The sequence below is a fragment of the Hemiscyllium ocellatum genome, chromosome 13, assembly GCF_020745735.1.
Source record: "Hemiscyllium ocellatum isolate sHemOce1 chromosome 13, sHemOce1.pat.X.cur, whole genome shotgun sequence".
Taxonomy (NCBI): Eukaryota; Metazoa; Chordata; class Chondrichthyes; order Orectolobiformes; family Hemiscylliidae; genus Hemiscyllium; species Hemiscyllium ocellatum.
Genome location: NC_083413.1, coordinates 48,793,608 through 48,817,219, shown reverse-complemented (window position 1 = coordinate 48,817,219; position 23,612 = coordinate 48,793,608). Strand labels below are relative to the sequence as shown.

The 23,612-nt window shown below is 40.0% G+C and overlaps 1 protein-coding gene across 1 annotated transcript in view; it reads left to right on the top strand.

Annotated features, from left to right (window-relative positions):
• The window catches only part of LOC132821330 (coiled-coil domain-containing protein 150-like), an 88,770-nt gene that overhangs the window by 10,630 nt on the left and 54,528 nt on the right, over positions 1-23,612 (top strand). Inside the window, exons 6-11 of the mRNA XM_060833914.1 lie at positions 453-582; positions 2,390-2,433; positions 2,526-2,618; positions 2,966-3,073; positions 16,403-16,527; positions 17,493-17,670. Of these exons, the coding sequence (XP_060689897.1) occupies positions 453-582; positions 2,390-2,433; positions 2,526-2,618; positions 2,966-3,073; positions 16,403-16,527; positions 17,493-17,670 (678 nt within the window). The remainder of the gene's footprint in view (positions 1-452; positions 583-2,389; positions 2,434-2,525; positions 2,619-2,965; positions 3,074-16,402; positions 16,528-17,492; positions 17,671-23,612) is intronic.

Here is a 23,612-nt window from a genome sequence, read left to right as displayed (position 1 = left end):
GCCCACTGAAGATGTTACCTAGTAGGGTAACGAAATGTCTGGAAATAAACCTTGCAGCTCAGCGAGCAAACCTCAATCCAAAACCTCAAACTGAACTACAAATCTTCTCAAAACTTGATATGAGAGTTTTGTTGGGGTGTAGGTTAAGTAAATGATTGGCTGCAAAAAATGTCATGTGATTGGAGGAGCCAAAGGCAAAACAATTGCAATTTTGCAAATACAGATGTTAGTGAATTGAAGATATTTTGTTCTGGGGTGTACACAGAAAAAGCTCAGGCACAGATGGGGAGGGAATATAGTGGAGAGTGATACAAAAAAGTGATCAAAGATAGTTTTGTCTGTATACTCTGCAGTGGGGCTTTGAGCCCAAGTGAGATGGTGAGTCGGTGACCATGAATATGGTTGTAAATATATTGATGTTTGCTTAAAAATTTCACAATGACTTCACTTAGGTCAAGGTCCTGCACCAGGACATTGTCACACTCAGAAATGATGGGGAGAAAACTATGGAGAGACTGCAGCTTGAGCAGCAAAAAACAAGTGATTTGGAGAAGATGAACAAACAGCTAAGAATAGAATCAGGTATTGAAGCTCATTTAATATTGCACTTATAGATTCTTGGATTGTTGGCATAATTAATTGTGAAGATTGGCTGTGATGCCTGTCTATATTACTGAAGTGTGTGCACTTTAAAAGTATTCCATATTGGCTAAAACATGTTTTGCAATATCACAAAAATGTAAGAATCTGCTATGTAAATGTACATTCTTTGTATCCCTTGAATAGAGTAATATTAGAGCTCCAGTTCACTGTTAGCCTGCCAAGATCTGACTCAAAAGGCTATGAGTTCGGGCCCTGATGCAGACAGCCTCATTGAGTGGAGATGCAAGTTCAAACCTGGAAAATTTAGTTTTGTAAATTTGCTGGAACCTACATTACAGTAGCCAGAACCTAGTGTGACACCAGTGGTGTTCCATGCTGGGAAGAGCATTAAAGGGGTGTGATATGTGAATCCTGAAAGTTGAAGTAATGGAACCACTGTGGCATCATACAATTCCTCCTTCTTCAGTTTCACTTCACTATTTAAAGGGCCAGTCAAATAACTTTGCAGGTGAGGTGTTTATGGTTTCCAGTTCTTCTGACAAAGTTTGTGAAAGAACTGTGTTGTATTTTGGAGGAGTTCAGGTGAATTGCTAAATTTGTAAGGAAGTTGCGTTACAGGTGGAGCTTGGAATCTGTTCACATAAATATTAGTACAGATATAAGTCCTTCTGAGTCCAAACATGGCAGAAAATGAAACTAAGGAGGCTTAGAGTGGAAATATTGCACAGAGGAAGGAGAAGGGCTTTTGACAGAAGACCTTAACCATGAAGAGTTTTCAGGGACTACTTCTGCCTCAATATCAGCCAGAAGCAAACCTGAGGCAGCTGGGATTCCCCAAGGAAATGTTTTATTGCCTGCTGTGGAACCTTCCAAACTCCTTGCTTGGGAATGATATCGTAGAATTGTTGCAGTGCAGTAGGAAGTAATTTGGCCCATTGTAGTGACATTAGTTCTTCAAATGAGAAAATCAGCCATTCACCTTATGAAACAAAAAAACCTGTATCTTCATATTTATTAACAATTTCTAAAGTACATTCAAAAATAATTTTGGGTTCTAACTTCTGTGTTTCAGAAGGTATTCAATGCTGGTGCATATGAAATGATTTTTACATAGCAGTGAATAATGGGCAGTTCACATTATGCAGCATTTCAAGATAAAATTGTGTTCTGCTCTTGCTATGCATGTAATTATTCAAAATTATGCAAATTTATTTTATGCTAACTCTTTGGAGAAACATTTGTTTAATTTCTCAAGGAATGGTGTCATTGGCAGGTTAGCCATCTATATTTGAAAGGGAGGTGATGATAATGCAATTTGAATGACTTAGTAGACCATTACAGTGCTAACAAACCAACCATGTTGGTGTGGAACTAGAATCTCACCTAGGCTAGACTGACAGTGAGGATAGCAGCTTTTCATCCCTCTTGTGCTTTAGCAACTTCCTGGATAAGGTTTATGGATTAGGTTTCAAACTTTGGAAATTTAAGTCTGCATACATCAGGGGTGGAATTGTTATCATGGAGCTAACCAAATGGCTTTGCATAAGTTCTCTAAATTTTTAAAAAATACATTATACACCAATATATATTGCTGATAATCTGAAACCACCTTTCTTCACTATTTCGCAAATGCTATTGCAATTTATTGGGCAGTTTTACTGTGGTGCTGGGGTTTGACAGTGTTTGTTTGTGATGTAATTAGAAGCATGAAATGCTTAATGGGCAAGTTTTGGTTCTTGGCAATCTTTTGGAGATTCGTTTGATATTATATGGCTTTGCTTTCTAGATACGAAAGAATCCTTTATGTCTCAGATGGCTGATGAAGGCAAAGTGAGTTCGCTAAAAAAAAACCTTTTGATGTTTACTTGTTGTTGATTATAATCTCAAATCTTTGCTATTTTAAAACACATTTATCTCTTCAGAAAATACAACTGATGTTAAGCAAACAACAAGAGGAAAAATTAAAACTTCAGAGTGAGATTTTATCGTTGAAGGAAGTGGCAGAAAAAGTGCAGGTTAGTGATTTTTGTTAGTGTTATTATTTAGTTTTTATGTCTGATACAATTCCCACTTGGCTTGGATTATTTTTAAGTAGATGTGTGACAGTTCTCATTTTAAGTCTTGTATAACTCCTCTTCAGAGTGACAAAGAGTCATATCAACTTGAAACATTAACTCCCTTTCTCTGTCCACAGAAGCTTCCAAACCTGTTGAGTTTCTTCTGCATTTTCTGTGTTTGTTTCAGATTTCCAGATCTGCAGTACTTTATCTTTATTCAATTGCAATAGTTCCTGTTTTATTTTGATATCACAATATAATTGTCATGTTTCAAGATTTTATATCTTGTTGTTTTCTTCTTCCAGGCTTTGAATGACCAGCTAAATACACAATGCACTGAACTAAGTGGTGCACTATGCTCTATTTCTATGGAGAATGCTAAACTTATCGCAGAACATGAAGTATCCCTAAAGGTTTGTGAAGCAGCTTACTTTGTGCTAAATTATTTCTTCTAAATTTACGTTCATATGTTATAAAAAATATTTTATTAGAAGTTTGAAAGATGTATTGGATGGAATTTTGTTTTGAAGAAGCAAATAATTGGAGAGATCAACGGAATAGAGTTTTCATTGTGTATACAAGTTTTTGGAAGGGATTTGAAAGCCATCTCATCGTAAAAGTTCACATATCAGACAAAATTTAAGGACAGATTGAAATTTGTTAGGAGAGCGAGAATCTAATTAGGATTAATGGGTACTTGGTTACAAGAAGGGTTGCTAGTGGTATATTCAGGAGTCAATAGACAATAGATGCAGGAGTAGGCCATTCTACCCTTCGAGCCTTCGGTGCTGTGTGTATTGGCCAGAATGTTGTTGGTATGACAAAGGCCTTGACAAAGGTCCAAAATTGGGCTAAGACCTCCTTGGCTGTATATTGGACTCTCAGCATCATTTTATTTGGCCATTATCTAATTTGTTCCTTTTGGTACCTCTACTTCCTTACAGAATGAGCACACACCCAATTGAGCTGGCATTGAGTCACAGCAACAATATTGCTGTGACTGTGTCTGGAAGAAAAGGATGCCATGGGAGGAAACTTCCTTTTCAGCTGTCGAGTGGAACCTGGAAAAACTGGGGCATGTTAGTCAGGCTTCAGTGAAAAGAGGAGAATTGTTACACTTATTCATATGTTTATTTTATTTCACAAGATATAAACAAGGCCATTTTCTGATCATCAGATATGCCCTTGAGAACGTGGTGGTAAACTGCCGTTTTGAATTGCTGTAGCCTATTTGGGTGACACACCATTAGGCAGGTAATTCCAGGTTATTGACCAGGAATGATGGACGAAAAGTTATATAGGTGCAAGACTGGATGGTGTGTACCCGCGAGAGGGACTGAATGTGGAAGTAATTCTGTATATCTGTTGTCATTGTTCTTCTAGGTGGATTGGAAGGTCCTGTCAGAGAGGGCCTGGTGAGTTGCTGTATTGCATCTTGTATATGGCACATACCACTGCTACTGTTTGGTGGATGTGGAAGAGTAAATGTTTAAAGTATACATTTGTTGTGATACAGTTCATTCAGTGAGTCAGAGATTTGCGTCAACCTGCAATTTTTTATTTGGATATTCTATCCTGGAGTTATGGGTAGAGATGGTAGAGATGCCAGCATTCTTTCTATCAGATGGCTGACCAAAAATCTTTACCATTCTTCATGTCCGCCATTGGTTTATACAGGAGGGATACTCAAATTGTTTGGCCACATTGTGAATGCACCATTAGATCCCAATGTGAGACTTGAACCCAGAGATTGTGACTCAGAGTTTGCTGTCCACTGTGTTAGAAAATCTTTTTTTAATATGATGCATGGGATGCAAATCAAGCAAGATGCGTGGTCTGAGCTGCCCTCATCTAGGCAATTGGAGAGTGATCTTTCATACACTTCTGAATGGTGGACAGGATTTTTATTTGCCTGGTACAGTTCAGTTTCTGATCAGAGTAGAATCATAGAATCTACATTGGACCCATCAAGTCTGCAACAACCCGCCGAAGAGCATGTTACAACATGGAGGCAAACCCCACTGTTAATGAAACTAAACACTCAGAAAAGCTCACCTCGCCTTGTAATCTGTTAAAAGAGGAATGACAGAATTCCCAAACTTCACTATTTAAGGAAAAAAGATCAATTTATTTTCCTACACTAAAAGTGAACATTAAACAAAAGCTGTTCACAAATCTAAGCCCCCTTTCTCAAAACTACTTACTATCTGCCTCCAACTCTACAACAATATATTGTTCCAATAAGACACTTACTAAAATTATACCAATTTAATTTCAAAATCACACAATCTCTGTCTTCTTCTGTGTCTTCACTCTTCCGGCTGCTGATCTCTCTGGGTTGCCTTCTTTCTTTTACTGTGAGTATGCTTCGCATGAAAAGGTAACTTTGGTAGAGAGCATTTTCTAATTTCTTTGAAAACAAGATGTTAGATGGGCAGTTAGCTCTCTGGGAGTTTCTCTCTCTCTGGCAGATTTTCTGTGACTAATTTTCAAAGTGTCTGCATTCTTATACCCCTAACATTGGTTTGATGTTGACAAAACAATAACTTAAATGAGATGATCCAACGTGCTTGTGTTTTAGTATCCTGGGGCATAATTTAAATAGATTGTGTGTAAATTTGAATTGTCAAAACAGCAACCAAAACTCCGATATCCATTTCACAGCCAAATGTTATATATTTTCAATCTTCCAGTACACTCTGGAATGGCTATCTATTCATATACATAATCTCGCAGTTTAAAACAGAATTCTCTCTCTCGCAGGTACAGTACATGTCTTCAATTTCATAATACCTCCCCCTTAAAAAGAAATGAAAAGATGGCTTCTAATTTTTGCTCTAATTCTTAATTCCATTACTATGAAATAGATTGATCATTAATCTAAGTTATACTTTTCATATTAATTCTGCACACACATAGAACATTGAAATCCATTAAATCTTACCGACACGTTTTTCTTTAAATCCGCGATAACGCATCTGTTATCACATTTTTACGATCCACAACATGTATAATTTGTAAATTAAAAAGTTTGTAACATAAGACTCCAATGAAATAGTCTCAAAGTTTTGTCTTTAAGTCTTCCCAAGAATGTAAGAGAATTGTGGTCCACGTACACGACTGTCTGAAATATTGTTCGTCACATAAACATTAAAATGTTGTAAGGGCAGTACCAAACTCAGTAATTCATTTTAGATGGTAGAGTATTTTCTCTGGTGAGTGTTGAGTTTCTTTGAAAAGGAGGCAATTGGCTGTTCGATTCCATAATTATCTTCCTGTAGCAGTACAGCTGCAACTCCTATTTCGCTAGTATAATTAGAAATTTGAAGGGTTTCAAAAAAATTTGGTGTAGCTAAAACTGGTGCAGTGCTTAATACAGTTTTTAAATTCTCACTTGCTTCCTGACATTGTTCTATCCACCAAACTTTGTGTTCTTCTTTAGTAAATCCATCAGCAGTGCTATCACACTGCAGAAGTTTGGAACAAACTTCAAGTAGAATCCGCTTAGTCCCAAAAGTCAAAGCACCTCTTCAAGGATGGTTGTGGAAATTCCTCAATGGCCTTTGTCTTCACATTCCTTGGGGTCAACTTTCCATGTCCGATGTTATGAGAATAGGATAGTGAAGAAGGCGTTTGGTATGCTTTCCTTTATTGGTCATAGTATTGAGTACAGGAGTTGGGAGGTCATGTTGCGGCTGTACAAGATATTGGTTAGGCCACTGTTGGAATATTGCGTGCAATTCTGGTCTCCTTCCTATCGGAAAGATGTTGTAAAAGTTGAAAGGGTTCAGAAAAGATTTACAAGGATGTTGCCAGGGTTGGAGGATTTGAGCTACAGGGAGAGGCTGAAAGGCTGGGGCTGTTTTCCCTGGAGCGTCAGAGGCTGAGGGGTGACCTTATAGAGGTTTACAAAATCATGAGGGGCATGGATACGATAAATAGGCAAAGTCTTTTCCCTGGGGTGGGTGAGTCCAGAACTAGAGGGCATAGGTTTAGGGTGAGAGGGGAAAGATATAAAAGAGCTAAGGGATAACTTTTTCACGCAGAGGGTGGTACGTGTATGGAATGAGCTGCCAGAGGATGTGGTGGAGGCTGCTACAATTGCAACATTTAAGAGGCATTTGGATGGGTATATGAATAGGAAGGTTTTGGAGGGATATGGGCCAGGTCTGGCAGGTGGGACTAGATTGGGTTGGGATAGCTGGTCGGCATGGACGGGTTGGACCGAAGGGTCTGTTTCCATGCTGTACATCTCTTTGACTCTATGACTCTAATATCACCTCTGCCTTCGCAAAATCTGTTTTCTTTAAATTTTTATACCAGTTTTGCTTCTCAGAATGGTTGAAAGAACTCTGTCAACTGTACCATGTGATCTTTCCATGACTCGCTAAAGATCACTACATCATCTTGATAAAGTGCAGAATTTGTTAATTCAGCCACAACTCTGTTTATGAGCTTTGGAATGTGGTTGGTGCGTTCTTCATTTCAGAGGGCATCACTTTGAATTGATATAGCCTATTTGGGGTTACGAACACAGAAACCTCTTTCGCTTTCTCCGATAAAGGTATCTTCCAATAACCACGCAGTAAGTCCAACTTTATGATGTAAGTGAGTTGTCCAACTTTCTCTAAACAGTCCTCCAATCTTGGTATTGGATAGGAATCTGATTTTGTTATGGCGGTGACCTTTCGATAGTCCACACAAAATCATTGAGTCCGGTCAGGTTTGGGCACGAACATGATCGGCAAACTCCACTCACTCTGACTCTATTCGACATTATATTCATAGAGCATCACATCCACTTCCTTATGGACCTGTGTGGCATTGAGAGGATTCAGCCTGGAGTGGTGTTGTTTTATCAGAACAGCATGCCCTACTTCCACCTCATGCACAATAGTATTAGTCCTCCCCATCTTATTCCTGCTTACGTCCTCCTACTGCTGCAACAAACCTTTCAACTCGGTTCTTTGCTCCTGAGACAGATAGTTAATTAACCATTCCTCGAGGGCTTCCTCATTATTTAATGTATTTTGAGGTACATCAAACTCCATGACATCTGGATTTGTTTCCACACTCTGCAGAGTAGAAACTAACACCTGTGTCTCCAGTTCCCTTTATCTATCATAGTGAGGTTTCAACATGTTCACACGGTATACCTGATACAGTTTTTTTTCTAACTGGTATCTTTACCAGATAGTTTACTTGACTCAACCATTTCTCTGTTTGATAGGGACCACTAAACCTGGCTTTGAAGAGATCTCCTACCACTGGTAACAGTACTCATATGTCATCCCCACGGGAAAATGTCCGAATTTTAGAGTTTTTAATCTCCCACCTGCTTCATTCTATGCTGTGCCCTCTTCGGCTGCTGTTTAGCTAACTCACGTACCATATTTAATCTCTCCCTCACCTCAGATACATAATTTAATTGTGAGATCTCCAACTTCGGTCATGTCAATTTCTCTTTAATTTCAAAGGCCCTCTCACTTCATGCTCGAATATTAACTCAAAGGGAGTAAACTGAGTAGATTTGTTTGGGGCATCTCTAATGACAAACAAGATGCCTGGTATACCTTCATCCCAATCATTTGGATAATCCTGACAGTAGCCTCTTAACATGGCCTTTAGGGTCTGATGCCACCTTTCCAAGGTTCCCTGGGATTCAGGATGGTACACAATTGATTTAAAGTGCTGTATGCCTTAACTATCCATAAACAGACTAGCAGTAAAATTAGACCCTTGGTCTGACTGAATTTCTCTGGGTAGCCCATACTGGTTAAATAAAGTTACTAACTCCTCCATCACCGTTTTTGCCTTAATATTCTGTACTGGAATTGCCTCCAGAAATCTGGTAGACACATCCATTATGGTTTGAAGTGGGTACTGCAGATGCTGTAGATTAGAGTCAAGATTAGAGTAGTGCTGGAAAAGCACAGCAGGTCAGGCAGCATCCAAGGAACAGGAAAATCAATGTTTCGGCAAAAGCCTTTCATCAAGAATGAGGCTGGGAGCCTCAGGGGTGGAGAGATAAATGGGAGGGCGGGTGGGGCTGGGAAGAAGGTAGCTGAGAGTGCAGTAGGTGGATGGAGGTGGGGTAAAGGTGATAGATTAGATTAGATTAGATTAGATTTACAGTGTGGAAACAGGCCCTTCGGCCCAACAAGTCCACACCGACCCGCCGAAGCGCAACCCACCCATACCCCTACATTTACCCCTTACCTAACACTACGGGCAATTTAGCATGGCCAATTCACCTGACCCGCACATCTTTGTGACTGTGGGAGGAAACCGGAGCACCCGGAGGAAACCCACGCAGACACGGGGAGAACGTGCAAACTCCACACAGTCAGTCGCCTGAGTCGGGAATTGAACCCGGGTCTACAGGCGCTGTGAGGCAGCAGTGCTAACCACTGTGCCACCGTGCCGCCCACTTGTGGGCGGCACGGTGGCATTTGTGGGCGGCACGGTGGCACAGTGGTTAGCACTGCTGCCTCACAGCGCCTGTAGACCCGTGTTCAATTCCCGACTCAGGCGACTGACTGTGTGGAGTTTGCACGTTCTCCCCGTGTCTGCGTGGGTTTCCTCCGGGTGCTCCGGTTTCCTCCCACAGTCCAAAGATGTGCGGGTCAGGTGAATTGGCCATGCTAAATTGCCCGTAGTGTTAGGTAAGGGGTAAATGTAGGGGTAGGGGTATGGGTGGGTTGCGCTTCGGCGGGTCGGTGTGGACTTGTTGGGCCGAAGGGCCTGTTTCCACACTGTAAGTCTAATCTAATCATAGGTTGGAGAGGAGGATGGAGTGGATAGGTGGAAAGGAGGATTGACAGGTGGGACAGGTCATGAGGATGGTACTGATCTGGAAGGTTGGAACTGAGGTATGGTGGAGGGAGGGGATATGAGGAAAGTGGTGAAGTCTACATTGATGCTATGGCATTGAAGGGTCCCGAGGCAAAAGAAGAGTTGTTCTTCCTCCAGGCACTGGCTGGTGAGGGAGTGGCAGTGGAGGGGCCCCAGGACCTGTATGTCCTTGGTAGAGTGTGAGGGGGAGTTGAAATTTTCGGTCATGGGGCAGTGGAGTTGATTGATGCGGTTATTCCGGAGATGTTCTCTGAAGCGCTCTGCGAGAAGGCATGATGTAGAGGAGACCGCATCAGAAGCAACGGATGCAATAAATGTCATTTGTGGAAGTGCAGGTGAAAATTTGATGGATGTGGAAGGCTTCTTTGGGGCCTTGCATGGAGGTGAGGAGGGAGGTGTGGGTGCAGGTTTTGCAATTCCTGTGGTGGCAGGGGAAGGTGCCAGGAAGGGAGGGTGGGTTGTTACATGGCGAGGACCTGAGCAGGTAGTCACAGAGGGAACAGTCTTTACAGAAAGCTGATAGAGTTGGGGAGGGAAATATATATCCCTGGTAGTGCGGTCTGTTTGTAGGTGGCAGATGATGCGATTTATGCAGAAGTTGGTGGGATGGAAGGTGAGGACTGGGGGTTCTGTCCCTGTTGCGGTTGAGGGGATGGGGTTTGAGGGTGGCGGTGCAGGACGTGGATGAGTTGAGTTGGACGCATCTTTAACCATGTGGGAGGGGAAATTTCAGTCTTTAAAGAAGGAGGCCATCTAGTGTGTTCTGTGTTGGAACTGGTCCTCCTGGGAGCAGATGCAGCAGAGGCGGAGGAATTAGGAATATGGGCTAACATTTTTGGAGGAGGTTGCAACCTTCCAGCTCAGCACTGTCCTCACGACCTATCACACCTGTCAATCTTCCTTCCTACCTATCCACTCCACCCTCCTCTCCGACCTATCACCTTTACCCCCAACACCATCTACCTATTTCACTCTCAGCTACCTTCTCCCCAGCCCCACCCTCCTGTCCCATTTTATCTTTCCACCCCCGAGGCTGCCAGCCTCATTCCTGATGAAGGGCTTTTGCCCAAAAAGTTGATTGTTCTGCTTCTCAGATGCTGCCTGACCTGCTGTGCTTTTCCAGCACCACTATAATCTTGGCATCCATTATGGTTAGCAAATTATGGTTCCCATGTTTAGTTTTAGAGAGAGGACCTACATAATCGATCTTAAGCCGCGTGAACGGTCCTTCGAAAGCAGGAATTGGTAACAAAAATGCTGGTTTTATTCCTGCCTGTGACTTACCTACCATTTGCCATGTATGACATCTAGGGCAAAATGTATCCATCCCCTTGTGCAGTCCAGGTCAGTAGAAGTGCTTTTGTACCTTAGCCTGAGTCTTCCTCACACCTGGTGACTTACTACTGGTAATTCATGTGCTCCCTGTAATACTATCTGTCTGTATGCTACCGGAAACACAATCTGGTGTGCTTTCGCCCATTCACCTCTGCACTAGCCTGCTTTGGTCTCCATTTTTGTCTTAGGATTCTATTCTTAAGGTAATAACACTCCGGACAACATTCTGATTCCTTTACATAGTATGCATCTGTATATATTTTCTCGTCTTTCTGTTGTAAGTCCATTAGCTTTTCAAGACAAAATGCCTCTGCCTGACCCTTTACCTGTTCAGGTTTTTCCTATACCATAACATCAAACAGGGTATCAGTTAACTGAACCTCATCTTGCTCTTTAGTTTTTCTTCTTGCTGTCACTTATATTACTGCACAGTGTGGAAAATTTCCAAGGTATTTGTCTTTTAACTCCTTGGTTCCCTGGTCTTCCTTTAGCTTCTCCACCACAAGGGGCATCACTCCCATCTTGGATCCTGCCAGGTGGTTCTGAAGAACAAACTGTAGTCCTGGAAATGGAACTCTGTCAATTACTCCTACTGTTACTTCCTCAGTCTTGACTTGGCACCCCATCTGATCTTATACAGGGGAACGCTAAATTTCCGTCAATCTATTTCACAAATTTCCACTCTTTCAGGTAACATGTCAGGAAGCGTGTAAATACGTTCATCTCTTATATAAGGGACTGATTAGCTCCTGTACCTCTCAAAATTGTAAATCCTTTCCCTTCTCCCGTGTTCTTCCTGAGTAAACTTGACCCACAGAGGTGAAGTTCAGTAACGATCGGGGACTAACTCAATACCCAGCCCCTGCCTAGGCTTTGCACTCTCCTACAGTTCTTCATATTTTGTTGGGGTTTCCTTTATTACTTTCACTAATCCCACTGGCTTAGCCTCTTTTACCACATCTTTTCCCCCAGTGATTTTCTTCAACAACCAGCACTGTGATCTTATATGTCCCACCTTCTGGCAGTGAAAACACCTTTTCCCTGAATCCTTCTTAAAGTATCGGCAGTGTAATTTTATGTGTCCTACTCCATTACAGTGAAAACACCTGAGGCCTTTCACCTCCTTTCCACCTTCTTGGGTTTCCTTTTTCACCTGTTATAAACTATTCTCACTGTGATCTACTGATTGTTTTGTACTGAAGGCTCTCCCCTTCTCCCAACTTCTATCCCTCACAGAATGAAATTCCTGTCAGAAGCTAAGATTCACCTAATGCGCCAATGCATATTCATCTGCTATCTCTACCACTCTTCTCACTTCTTGAACTTTCTGTTCTTCCACATAAGTTCTTGTCATCTAAATGAGTTTTTAAACTCCTCCAGCAGAATAATCCCTTAGAGCCTCATATGCCTTATTTATTTTAAGGTGCCACATGTATCAAAATCACTAGGTTTAATTCTTTCAAAGTCAACATAAGTCTGACCTGGTTCCATCTTTATGTTTCTGAATTGCTGTCTATATGCTTCTGGTACCAATTCATAGGCACTCAAAATAGCCTTTTTGACATCTGCATAATCTCTTGGTCCCTCGTCTGACAGCGCTACAAATACTTCACTACCTCTGCCTACCAGCTTAGTCTGAACAAGCATTACCCACAAGTTCTCTGGACATTCCATCTGCCTAGCCAATTTTTCAAATGAAATAAAGAAGGATTCGATATCTTTCTCATCAAAATGTGACGTTTTAACGTTTTTGTACACATCAGTTTCTTCTGCCTTCATCACCATCCTGTTAACTTGACTTTCCTGACTAGTTCGCAACTTTTGATGTTCAAATTCTTTCTCCCTTTCTCTTTTCTCTCTTTCTCTTTTTTCTTTCTTTCTTGCTCAGCTAAGAACCTTCTCTCCCGTTCTTTTTCCTTTAACATGGTTCTTCTTTCCCTTTCTTTATCTTAACTCTATTTACCTCAATTGTAATTTAAGTTTTTCTAACTCTACTGCACGTGTCTGTTTCTCTGATAGACCTAAGTGCTTGACCAACTCCATTACAATTTCAGCTTTCCTTCTGTTCCTGGTGAAATTCTGAACCTATATGCTAATTCTAAAAGTATATCCTTCCTCTGTCTTTCTAAACTTGGCAAATTTGAGAAGCATCTTCAAACCCCATAACCTCTTTAGCAATCTTAAGAGCCATTTTCCTCACTTTTAATTTAACCAACCGCAAGTAACCAAAATTAAACAATTTTTCTCAGCTAAGTTTTATTTAAAGATCTTGGACACAAATCGGCAAGTGTTTAATGTGCTTGGATCTTTGTACCCCAAATCTGTTCTGATCTGCCCAAATCCCTGACTAGGTTTAAACCTGTCCAAATCCCAGACTGGCTCTGTCTAAACATGTCCAGATCTGTCCAAATCGCAGACCCGAGCCCCCATACTTTTACAACACGAAGGCAAACCCCTCTGTTAATTAAACCAACCACCCGAAAAGCTCACCTCGCCTTGTAATCTGTTTAAAGAGTGATTGCAAACTCCAAAATTCCACTATGTAAAGAAAATAACATTAATTTATTTTCCAACTCCAAAAGTGAACATTAAACAAAAGCTATTCACAAACCTAAGCCCCTCTTTCTCTTAACTACTTGCTATCTGCCTCCAACTCTATTATAATATGTTGTTCCAATAAGACGCTTATTAAAAGCAGGTCACAACACCAGTGCTTCACTGGACACTCACTGATAATGTTACTTAGTGTGGTGATGAAACGTCTGAAAACAAACCCTCCAGCTCAGCGAGCAAAATTACATCCAGAACTTACTAAAATTACATCAATTTCAAAACCACACAGGCTCTGTCTTGTTCTGCATCTTCACTCTTCCGGCTGCTGATCTCTCTGGGTTGTCTTCTTTCTTTTTACTGAGATTTTGTTTCACGTGAAAATGTAACTTCGGTAGAGAGTGTTTTATAATTTCCATTGAGAACAAGGTGTTGGATGGGCAATTGGCTCTCCAGGAGTTTCTTTCTGTGTGGCAGTTGTTCTCTGACTAATTTTCAAAATGTCCGCTTTCTTATTTAGATTAGATTACTTACAGTATGGAAACAGGCCCTTCGGCCCAACAAGTCCACACCGACCCGCCGAAGCGCAACCCACCCATACCCTTACATTTACCCCTTACCTAACACTACGGGCAATTTAGCATGGCCAATTCACCTGACCTGCACATCTTTGGACTGTGGGAGGAAACCGGAGCACCCGGAGGAAACCCACGCAGACACGGGGAGAATGTGCAAACTCCACACAGTCAGTCACCTGAGTCGGGAATTGAACCCGGGTCTCAGGCGCTGTGAGGCTTATACCTCCAACATCGGATCATCTCATTGGTTTGATGTTGACAAAACAATAAATTCAAACTCTGTTGTGTTTTAGTATCCTGGGACATAATTTAAATTGGTTAAACTTGAATTGTTGTCAAAACAGCAACCAAAATTCAGGTATCCATTTCACAGTCAAATGTTACATATTTTCAGTTTTCTAATGCACTCTGGGATGGCCGTCTATTCATGTACATAGGTGCTTGTAATCTCCCAGTTCAGAACAGCATTGTCTCTCTCTTAAAGCTACAGTACATGCCTTCAATTTCATAATGAAAATCCAACCCAGACCCAGCCCCAACCACATAACTCTGCATTTACCATGGCCAATCCACCTAATCCACAATCGGAGCACCTGACAGAAAACCATGCAGACTCAGGGAGACAGTCACCCAAGACTGGAATCAAACCTGGAACCCTGATGTTGTTAGGCAGCAGTGTTAACCATTGAGCCACTATTGCCACCCATAATCCCCAGACTGTTAATGGTAAGGGAAAAGATAACAAAGGTAATGTCATGCTTTTCAGGGGAAAGTGGTTAGATTCTCGCTAATTGCATAAAGATATTGTCTGATGTGACATAAATGGTACTTGCCACTTGGCAGTCTCAGCCTAAATGTTGTCCAGATCTTGCTAAATGTGGACGTGGACTGCTCCAGTATCTGAAAAGTCCCAATTCACTATGACTGCTGCGATTATTAGTGAACTTTCCCAGTTCTGAACTTATGTCATGGGGAGGTCATTTATGAAGCAGCCTATGACACTACCCTTGGAACTCTTGCATCAAAGCCCTGACACAGTAGCATTGCAGAATGTGTCAGGGCACATTTTCTTTTTATACTTGCAGAGAATAGAGAATGCCATGCGGAGATGTAACAATTGACAACATCAGAGGAGGACGCAGTAATTGTCACTGGAGTTTGCAACTCCTAGCTGTCCAAAATTATGGGGCTGCCTGGGGACCCAATTATGTAAAAGCTTTTTTGCAAGATTTGTGAAGGTTTGTAGCTCAGGTTGAGGTTTAGGGTGTAAGTTTGCTCGTTGAGCTGTAGGTTTGATATCCAGACGTTTCATTATGTAAAAGCTATCCATATGTCGTACAGCTCTCTGTTAAGTTGGTTTCCAGTGAGAGAAGTACGATATTTGATGTGCTTCAGAGTTCATCAAAGCTGCACTGACAGCACCATCTAAACCCATGATCTCTGTCTTCTATAAGGGTAGCATTTGCATGGGAAGACCATCATGTCTGCAAGAAAGGTTTACTAGACTGATCCTAGAAATAGAGGCTGGATTGATTAGGACTCTGTTCAATGGCGTGTAGAAGAGTAAGGAGTCATCTCCTAGAAACCGATACATTTCAAACAGGATTAGACGGCAATGCAGGAAGGATGTTCCCAATAACCAAGAGTCCAGAACCAGCAGTCACAGTTTCAGGATACAGGGTAGGCCATTTAGGACTAAGATGAAAAGAAATTTCTTCATCCCAGAGAATGGTTAGCCTGTGGTTTTCTCTGCCTCAGAAATTAGTTGAGGGGTAAAACATTGAATGCTCTAAAAAAAGAAGTTAGATGTAGTTCATGGAGCTAAATGGATCGAAGGGTAAGGGGGAAAGCAGGAACAAGATACTGAGATGAATGATCAGCAATGATCATGTTGAATGGCAGTGCAGGCTTGAAGGGCTTAATTGCCCACTCCTGCTTATTTTTTCTAGCTTTCTATCTTTGTTTTTCTAATTATGTTTCCAAAGATAGCATTTTGACTTGCTATAGGAGGCACCCTGGAGAGGGTTCACGATTGGAGGAATAAAACACTGTTGCTAGAATTGGATAGGTGTGAGTGAAATCGAATAAAGCATTCCCACCAACTGATCAATGGAGGTGTCATGCGTTTACTGTATCAAAAACTTCAACTTCTTGATCTCTCTGGAGGCCTACAAGTAGTTTCAGTTGTTTGGTCTTTGTTCTGACTGACAATGAGCTTTTGTAATTTTAAAATTCACTACATTTAGGTTTTTTTTCTGCTTTTTTGAGAAAAGCTCAACTAGCTTGATAATATTCTATTAACTAAACTGGACACACTTTCTTTCTCCACAATATCCTTTATGTTCTGTAGTTACAGTCATTGTTTGCTGATGTAGGTCATTATTGAAGATTCAATTTTTTTTAATCTAACCACGTTCCAAAAAGGCTGAGCAGGAAAAAATGAAAGCGAAGTTGCAAGAACAAGATCTTTTACTGGATGCAGCAAGAGCAGCTATATCAACAGAACTGCAAAGTGCAGTGAATGAGAAGCAACTACTAAAAACTGAGTTGTGAGTATTAAATTTCTTATTGTTCAATCCATTCACAATCTAAGAAATAATGTGATGAGCCATAGTCCATTTCCCTTAGTAACCACATATAATACAATTCATTTGGACTTGGTACTGTAAACTGTGATGAAAGTTCATGAAATATTATTATTTTGAATTTTGGTACTAATATGGACAGCTAAACTTTAAGTTTGATTTGTATTTCTATATTATATATTAAGAAGGGAAGAATTTAATTTCATTTTTGAGTTTTGTGAGTGACATGAGTAGTTCAGCACTTTGGAAAACAAAAAGGAGAAGATAGAAAGTAATTTGGCAGTTTCCTAGAAACAAAATGTTCTATGACGCAGGGAAACAAGCAGACGCAATCTTTTTAGAAGGTTTTGCAGTGTGCAGGTTTCTGTCAGAGAAATCAGGTTTGTGTCGAAATGTTGCTGTTAGATGAGCAGTGTCCAAAGCAGTTTAGCCTTAAAGGAAGTCCTAAGTGGTGTGATGTCAGTAAGAGAAAACTCCAAAAACAAAAGACTGGAAGAGGGGTTTAAGAATTCATGTTGAGAAATAAGTGAGCTGTGGTGGCAGTGTGGTTAGGTGTCTCATGAAGAGACAGTAACTTAAGAAGCCAGCAACATGTGAAGGCAGACCTTTTCGAGAAAGAAACCAAGTACAACTGGGCTCTCTGAACAAGGAATTCTATGTGGAAACAGGGGACCCTTCATTGCCATTTCAGAATCTGTAAAGTTGTTAGGGTCAAAGAGTTGAATCTTTATTTCTGATATTTCTAATAATAGTTTCAACTGGTTCTTATTCTATTTCTGAAAAATAGCTATGTACTCGATGTTACCAGTATACTCTGTTACCGATGTCCTATCGGTATAATCTAAAGTTTTAAAAAAATTATTCAGATATGTATTACAAAACTACACTGCAAATGATTTCTTTCACAATTTTGTACTGTAACTCATCAGAGGAGCACTAAGATTGGAGCATACCGAGATAAAGCAGAAATTTGAAACAGTGGAAGAAAAGGCAACAGTACAGAAGTTGCTTTTTGAGTCTGCAATTGCCCAACTGAAAGAGGAATTAAAGGATACTGTTAAAGAATGTGAATGTATTAAACAAGGAAAGGAAACTCTACTGGACCAGGTAAATTAATGTTTACCATAAATTTGGTACTAGGTGGAGGCAAAGGAAAGCAGTTTTTCATATTGATTAGATTCTGTTAAATATGACAGCTACAATATATTAATATTATACTTTTAATTTTGTAACAATCTGTATTATGCCTGAGAAAATTGAAAAGAACATTTTTATGTCATGCTCCTTGAAAACACAGTAGATTCTGTCGCTGAAAATTGATAATCACCTCCCCATAAAATAACTGAAATGTGCAACACCATGCACATGTATTATTATTGATCTTATCAGATTTACAACTGTTATTTTACCTACTGGTAGTTCACAAAACTATTCAATTCTGTTTATTAACTTTGCTATTTAGCTTGGGTTTCATCCAACTTGATTCAGTCACAAGATACCTTGATGGCAAATTCTCTAAGCAATTGTGCAATTTCTGGTGTGAAACTTGCATCTGCTGCTTTCTGTTGCCCTGAAGTAGCATAGTTTATGGATGCCAATTTGCCTTGATAAAGGTCATTTGTTAATTGCTGATCACAAAGAATTCCTATGACAGCTCCTGAAATTCTGAATTGCAATGTATCAAAATTTGGGATTGCTTTGTTCAGGCTAAAAATATTAATTCACTTGATTTTTAATCATGACTTAAAAAAATGGAGATCATTCGGAAATATTGTACAACAAAAGTTTACAATTATTTACAATTGAGATCATGATATTAAAAAAACTGTTGTTATTTCAGCCCCTAAAAGAGAAATCTTGAAATGACATAATATCCTGCTGTATATGAACTGCCATTGCGTTCATTTCAAATAAAGTCCGCCAAATGCCAGAACTAAAATCCAGCAGCCATCCTCTGGATGTTGTTTAATTTCCATTTAATGAGAAGTAATTTGGAGATTGATATTCATTTAGCATCCAAGATTAGGAATATATAAACAGCTTTCATATGTTGGAATTGCATAATGTACCAAGTTTTAGGAAGCTGAAAATGTGTTGCTGGAAAGGCGCAGCAGGTCAAGCAGCATCCATGGAGCAGGAGAATCGACGTTTCGGGCATGAGCCCTTCTTCAGGCTAAGAGCAGTTGCGTTTTCTGGATGGGCAGGAAGTTAGTGTAAAATATCTGAAACAGGAATACAATATTTCATAAATCTTGTCCACTTGCAGCTTAATAGAAATAAGTTACTTGATTTAGTCTTATCACATACATTGAGATACAGTGAAAAGTATTCTTTTGCAATCTGTACAGGCAGATTGTACCATATAAAGTGCATCAGAATACCAGATAAGCAAGCAGAATACGGTGCTACAGCCACAAACAAGGTGGAGAGAGAGATAAGAGATCATAATTAACATTTGAGAGGTCTGTTCAAACATCTGATAACAGCAGGGAAGAAGAAGCTGTTCTTCAATCTAATATTGCAGAGTGTTCTGATATAATGTGATAGTTCCGTTCTTGTGCGATCTTGCGTTACAATAAATTTTTGCAATAGCCGCACCATTAAAACTAATGGGGCCAGAATCATGTTATAGCCAAAATGGGTAAGGAAAGTTCACATTCTACAAATAACAATCTAAATTCTTCAATGACATTAAATCCAATTCACCTTGAAGAAACACCTGTTCTAGCAGAACCATCTGTACATGTCTTCAAACTTTTATATCTTCTGCCTGATAATGGAAGACCATATAACTGGATGGCAGGAGTCTTTGATTATGTTGGTTGCTTTCCGAAGTTAGTGAGAAGTACAGATAGAATCAATGGTTGGAAGGCTGTTTTGGACTGGGTTGTGTTCATGACCCCTTGTAGTTTCTTGCAATCTTGGGAAGAGTAGTTGCCATACCACACTATGATGCATCCAGATATGATGCTTTCTGTGGTGCATCTATATAAAAAAAAGACTCCAAGTGGACATGTGGGATTTTCTTCACAACATTTCTACTTGCTCAGGAGGTTATGCTTTGTTGACCATTTCATCGACATGGGTGGACCAGAAAGATTTGTTGGTGACCATAAACCTAGAAACTTGACACTCTTGACCATCCCCACCTTAACACCATTGATGCAGACAGAGCTGTGCCCTTCTCTCCTCTTCCTGAAGGCAATGACCAACTCCTACATTTTGCTAACCTTGATGGAGAGGTTGTTGTCTTCACACCATGCTGCTGAGTACTCAGTCTCTTTCCTGTATTCTGTCATGACATTGTTTGAGATCCAACTTACAATGGCATTGTCAGCAAACTTGTAAATGCAATTGGAGCAAAATTTAGTCACACAGTTATAATATAAGGAGCACAGTTGGGAGCTGAGTATGCTGCCTTGCAGGAACCAATGTTGAGAATTATGATGAAGGAGATATTATCGTTTCTTCTTAATGATTGCGTCTATGGGTCAGGAAGTTGAGGTTCCAGTTACATACATAGGTGCAGAGACTTAGATTTCTGAGTTCAGAGATGAGTTTGTTTGGAATTATGGTGTTGAAAGCAGAATTGTAGTCGATAAATAGGAGCCTGTTGTACGTATCCTTATAAGCCAGGTGTTCCGAGGGATGAGTATAGGGCCAGGAAGATGGTGTCTGCTGTGGACCTGATGTGCAAGTAGGTGAATTGCAAAGGATCCAGGCAAATTGGTGTGTTGGAATTAACGTGAGACTTTCAGGCAGTAGGTTGATCATAGAAATCCTGTTGAAGTAAAGCCAGGTGGTGTCTGTTGAAAGGTTTCAATGTCTGATCAGTCAAATGGGTTTCCTGAGTCTGAGGAAGGGGCCCAGTCCAATAAGTAACTGTTTTCACAGTACTGCTGTTGGACCACAATGAGCAAGACTGTTTCCTCCATTTCCATCAAGCTGGTGTATACACAATTGTCGATAATCTCTGTGTGTGTGTCTCTCTCTCTTTCTCACGAACACACATTACAATCTTTGATTACTCCTATGATTCACCATTGCATTGTCAGTAAAATCATAACTCACCTTCCTTTGGCCTCCCCTCTAATCTCTACCCAACCATTTCTTCTCCTGTCACCCAACCTCACCTCCATTCATTTTCCAGTATGTCTAGAGATTGGAGAGGAGGCAATGGCCTAGCGGTATTATCTCTAGACTAATAATCCAGAAACTCACCTAATGTGCTGGGTTCAATTTCTGGCATGGTAGATGATGGAATTTGAAAATAATAAAGAATCTGGAATTAAGGGTCTCATGATGACCGTGAAACTATTGTCAATTGTTGGAAAAACCCATTTGGTTCACTAATGCTTTTAGTGAAGGAGACTGCCACCCTTTCCTGGTTTGGCCTACATGTGACTCCAGATCCAATGTGGTTGACTCTTAGCTGCCCTCTGGGCAATTAGGGATGAGCAATAAATGCTGGCCTAGCCAGAGATACCCACATCCCATGAGTGAATTTAAAAAAAATCTTTCACACCACTTGTGATTATTTCTCACTCACTCAATCATGTTGTATCCAGTGGTCTTGTGCCATAGTGGTAGCATTCCTATATCTGAGCCAGGGTCCTGAGTTCAGGTCCCACCTGCCTCAGCAGTGTGTAATGACATCACTAAATAAGTTGATGAGAAGAATTAAAATGCCTCTACATTTTGAAGTTAAAATTCTCCCACTCAGTCTTTATTTAGCACCTGTCAGAGTCAGAAGCCTGTTCAATGCTTTGAGTGTTTTTCTTTAAAAACTTTGTAATAGACATATAAATTTCTCAATCTTATATCAATCATTTAGCTATGTGATCATGAATTGATAACTTTGCAAGTTTATATTATACATAGGATTGTAACATGCAAATTGCTAAATTTTGACATTTTTGTGGATCTGGATGCAAAATGTTAAGTGAAAAATGTAATAGAGAAATAGCATGAAACCTGAAATGAGTTGAGATGTTGCTATTGACATTGGTGACAATTTTATATTAAGGTTAAATATATTCACAGTTACATTGGCATATATTTTAAACTAAGTATAATTCTAATTATAAGAATATACAATTTAATATATTAGAAATTGTCTGTCTTATAAGATATTAAAACATTGCTAAAAGAATTCAAAAGGTTGAAACTGTTAGTCTTGCATTCACCAGAACTAGGACACAAGAAGTAGTCTTGAGGAAAAGGGAACATCATTTTATCCAGAATGAAAAGAGGATCCTGATTGGTAATTGATATAAAGATTCAGCAAGAACAGTTAACTGTCTTAATTCTTAGACTAGGCACATAAATTCTGATTGATTCACGCTATTGCCTATGGATATAGCAGAGAATTGATTGACTCTATAACTTCTTTCTTCAAGTCTGTTGTTCATGTTCTAATTCTGATTTGGACATGACGAAAAGCTTCAACTTCTTTTGTCCGTTTAGCAATATTTAAGTTCTACAGCATCAAAATATTTAAAATAATAAATGATTTCAACAATTTGATAATGCATTGTGAGTAGTGCTGTGAGCCACCATACCACCTTTACATGTCTGTCAAACAACTGAATTCAATGTGTGTGAAAGTTGGCTTGGATATGAACACAGAATGGACAGTATTGCTTTTGCTGCCAGTTTTAGACCCTTCTAGGTGTTCAAAATAGCAGGGTTTACAATCAGTAGTAGATGTAATGCTACCACTACGTGTCCCTGGCTATCCCAAATTTCAGTTTAGTCTTATCAACTCTAACTGCAATATTTGACATTGACCAGAGAGTGGCAATATAACAGTGTATTTATTGGAGTGCAGATATCTTGCTAAATATTTATAAGGCATTCCCATTATATTCATTTTATTAGTGCCCAGAGAACTTCTGCCTTTGTTTTCATCACTATTCCTATTTTCGGCGTTTAATTCCATTGGTATATTGGCTCCATTCCAGTGCTTGTTCTACTTGCCAGCTTATTCATTTTTGCAGCCATGCTAGTTGGCTACTCGCCTACTTGGCAGCACGGTGGCTCAGTGATTAGCACTGCTGCCTCATAGTGCCAAGGTCCCACGTTCAATTCCACCCTCTGGCAGCTGTATGTGTGGAGTTTGCACATTCTCGTCATGTCTACATGGGTTTCCTCGGGGTACTCCAGTTTCCTCCCACAGTCCAAAGGTGTGCAGACAGGTGGATTGGCCATACTAAATTGCCCATAGTGTCCAGGCTAGGTGTTCAGACATAGGAAATTTAGGGTTATAGGCATAGGATAGTGGGGTGGGTCAGGGTAAAACGCTGTTCAGAAGGTCAGTGTGACTTGATAGGCCAAATGGCCTGCTTCCACACTGTAGAGATTCTATGATTCTAGCACAGGTGCCACCTCCTGCTTTGCTCACTACATTCAGCTTCTGTCTTGTTAGCATGGTCTATTTATTTAAGTGCCTCTCTGGACTTCCAGTAATGTAATTCTGTCCTGTCACCCACTTGTGGGAACCTATTAGCACAAAGAAAGCAATAGTTGGTGGAGTGGCTTCGTTGGGCTGAATGGCCTTGCTTCCACTCCTGTGTCTTATGGGCTTAATACTTCAACAAGTATTCTCTCAATCGCCTTTGAAGGGTAGCCAAGGTTGTTCAGTAAATGCAGTTTTGTCGATATTTCCTCATTGTGAAAATAAAAATAAAATTAATTGTAGATATATATAGTTTTTAAATTGTAATTATGAATTTATGTAATAACAATATAGCAATTTTTATCATTGGCTGTCACTAGTATCTTCTGAAAAATCCCTGATTAATGTGTTGGAACAGATTTTATTGTTGCACTAAGTTCACTCTCTCTCTGTTTCAGTCCAGGAGTATTTGGATTTTAAATGCCTAACAATGGTTAGAATCATGGGTATTTTAATACTATAGTTTGATATAAATATTATGGAAAATGTAGTACATAATTTAACTTAATTTTTTTCTTTTCCTTTTTTAACAATTGAATCTTGTTTGGTAGTTCATGATTCAGAAGTTCTGCTGAATTGTAGCTCAAAACCT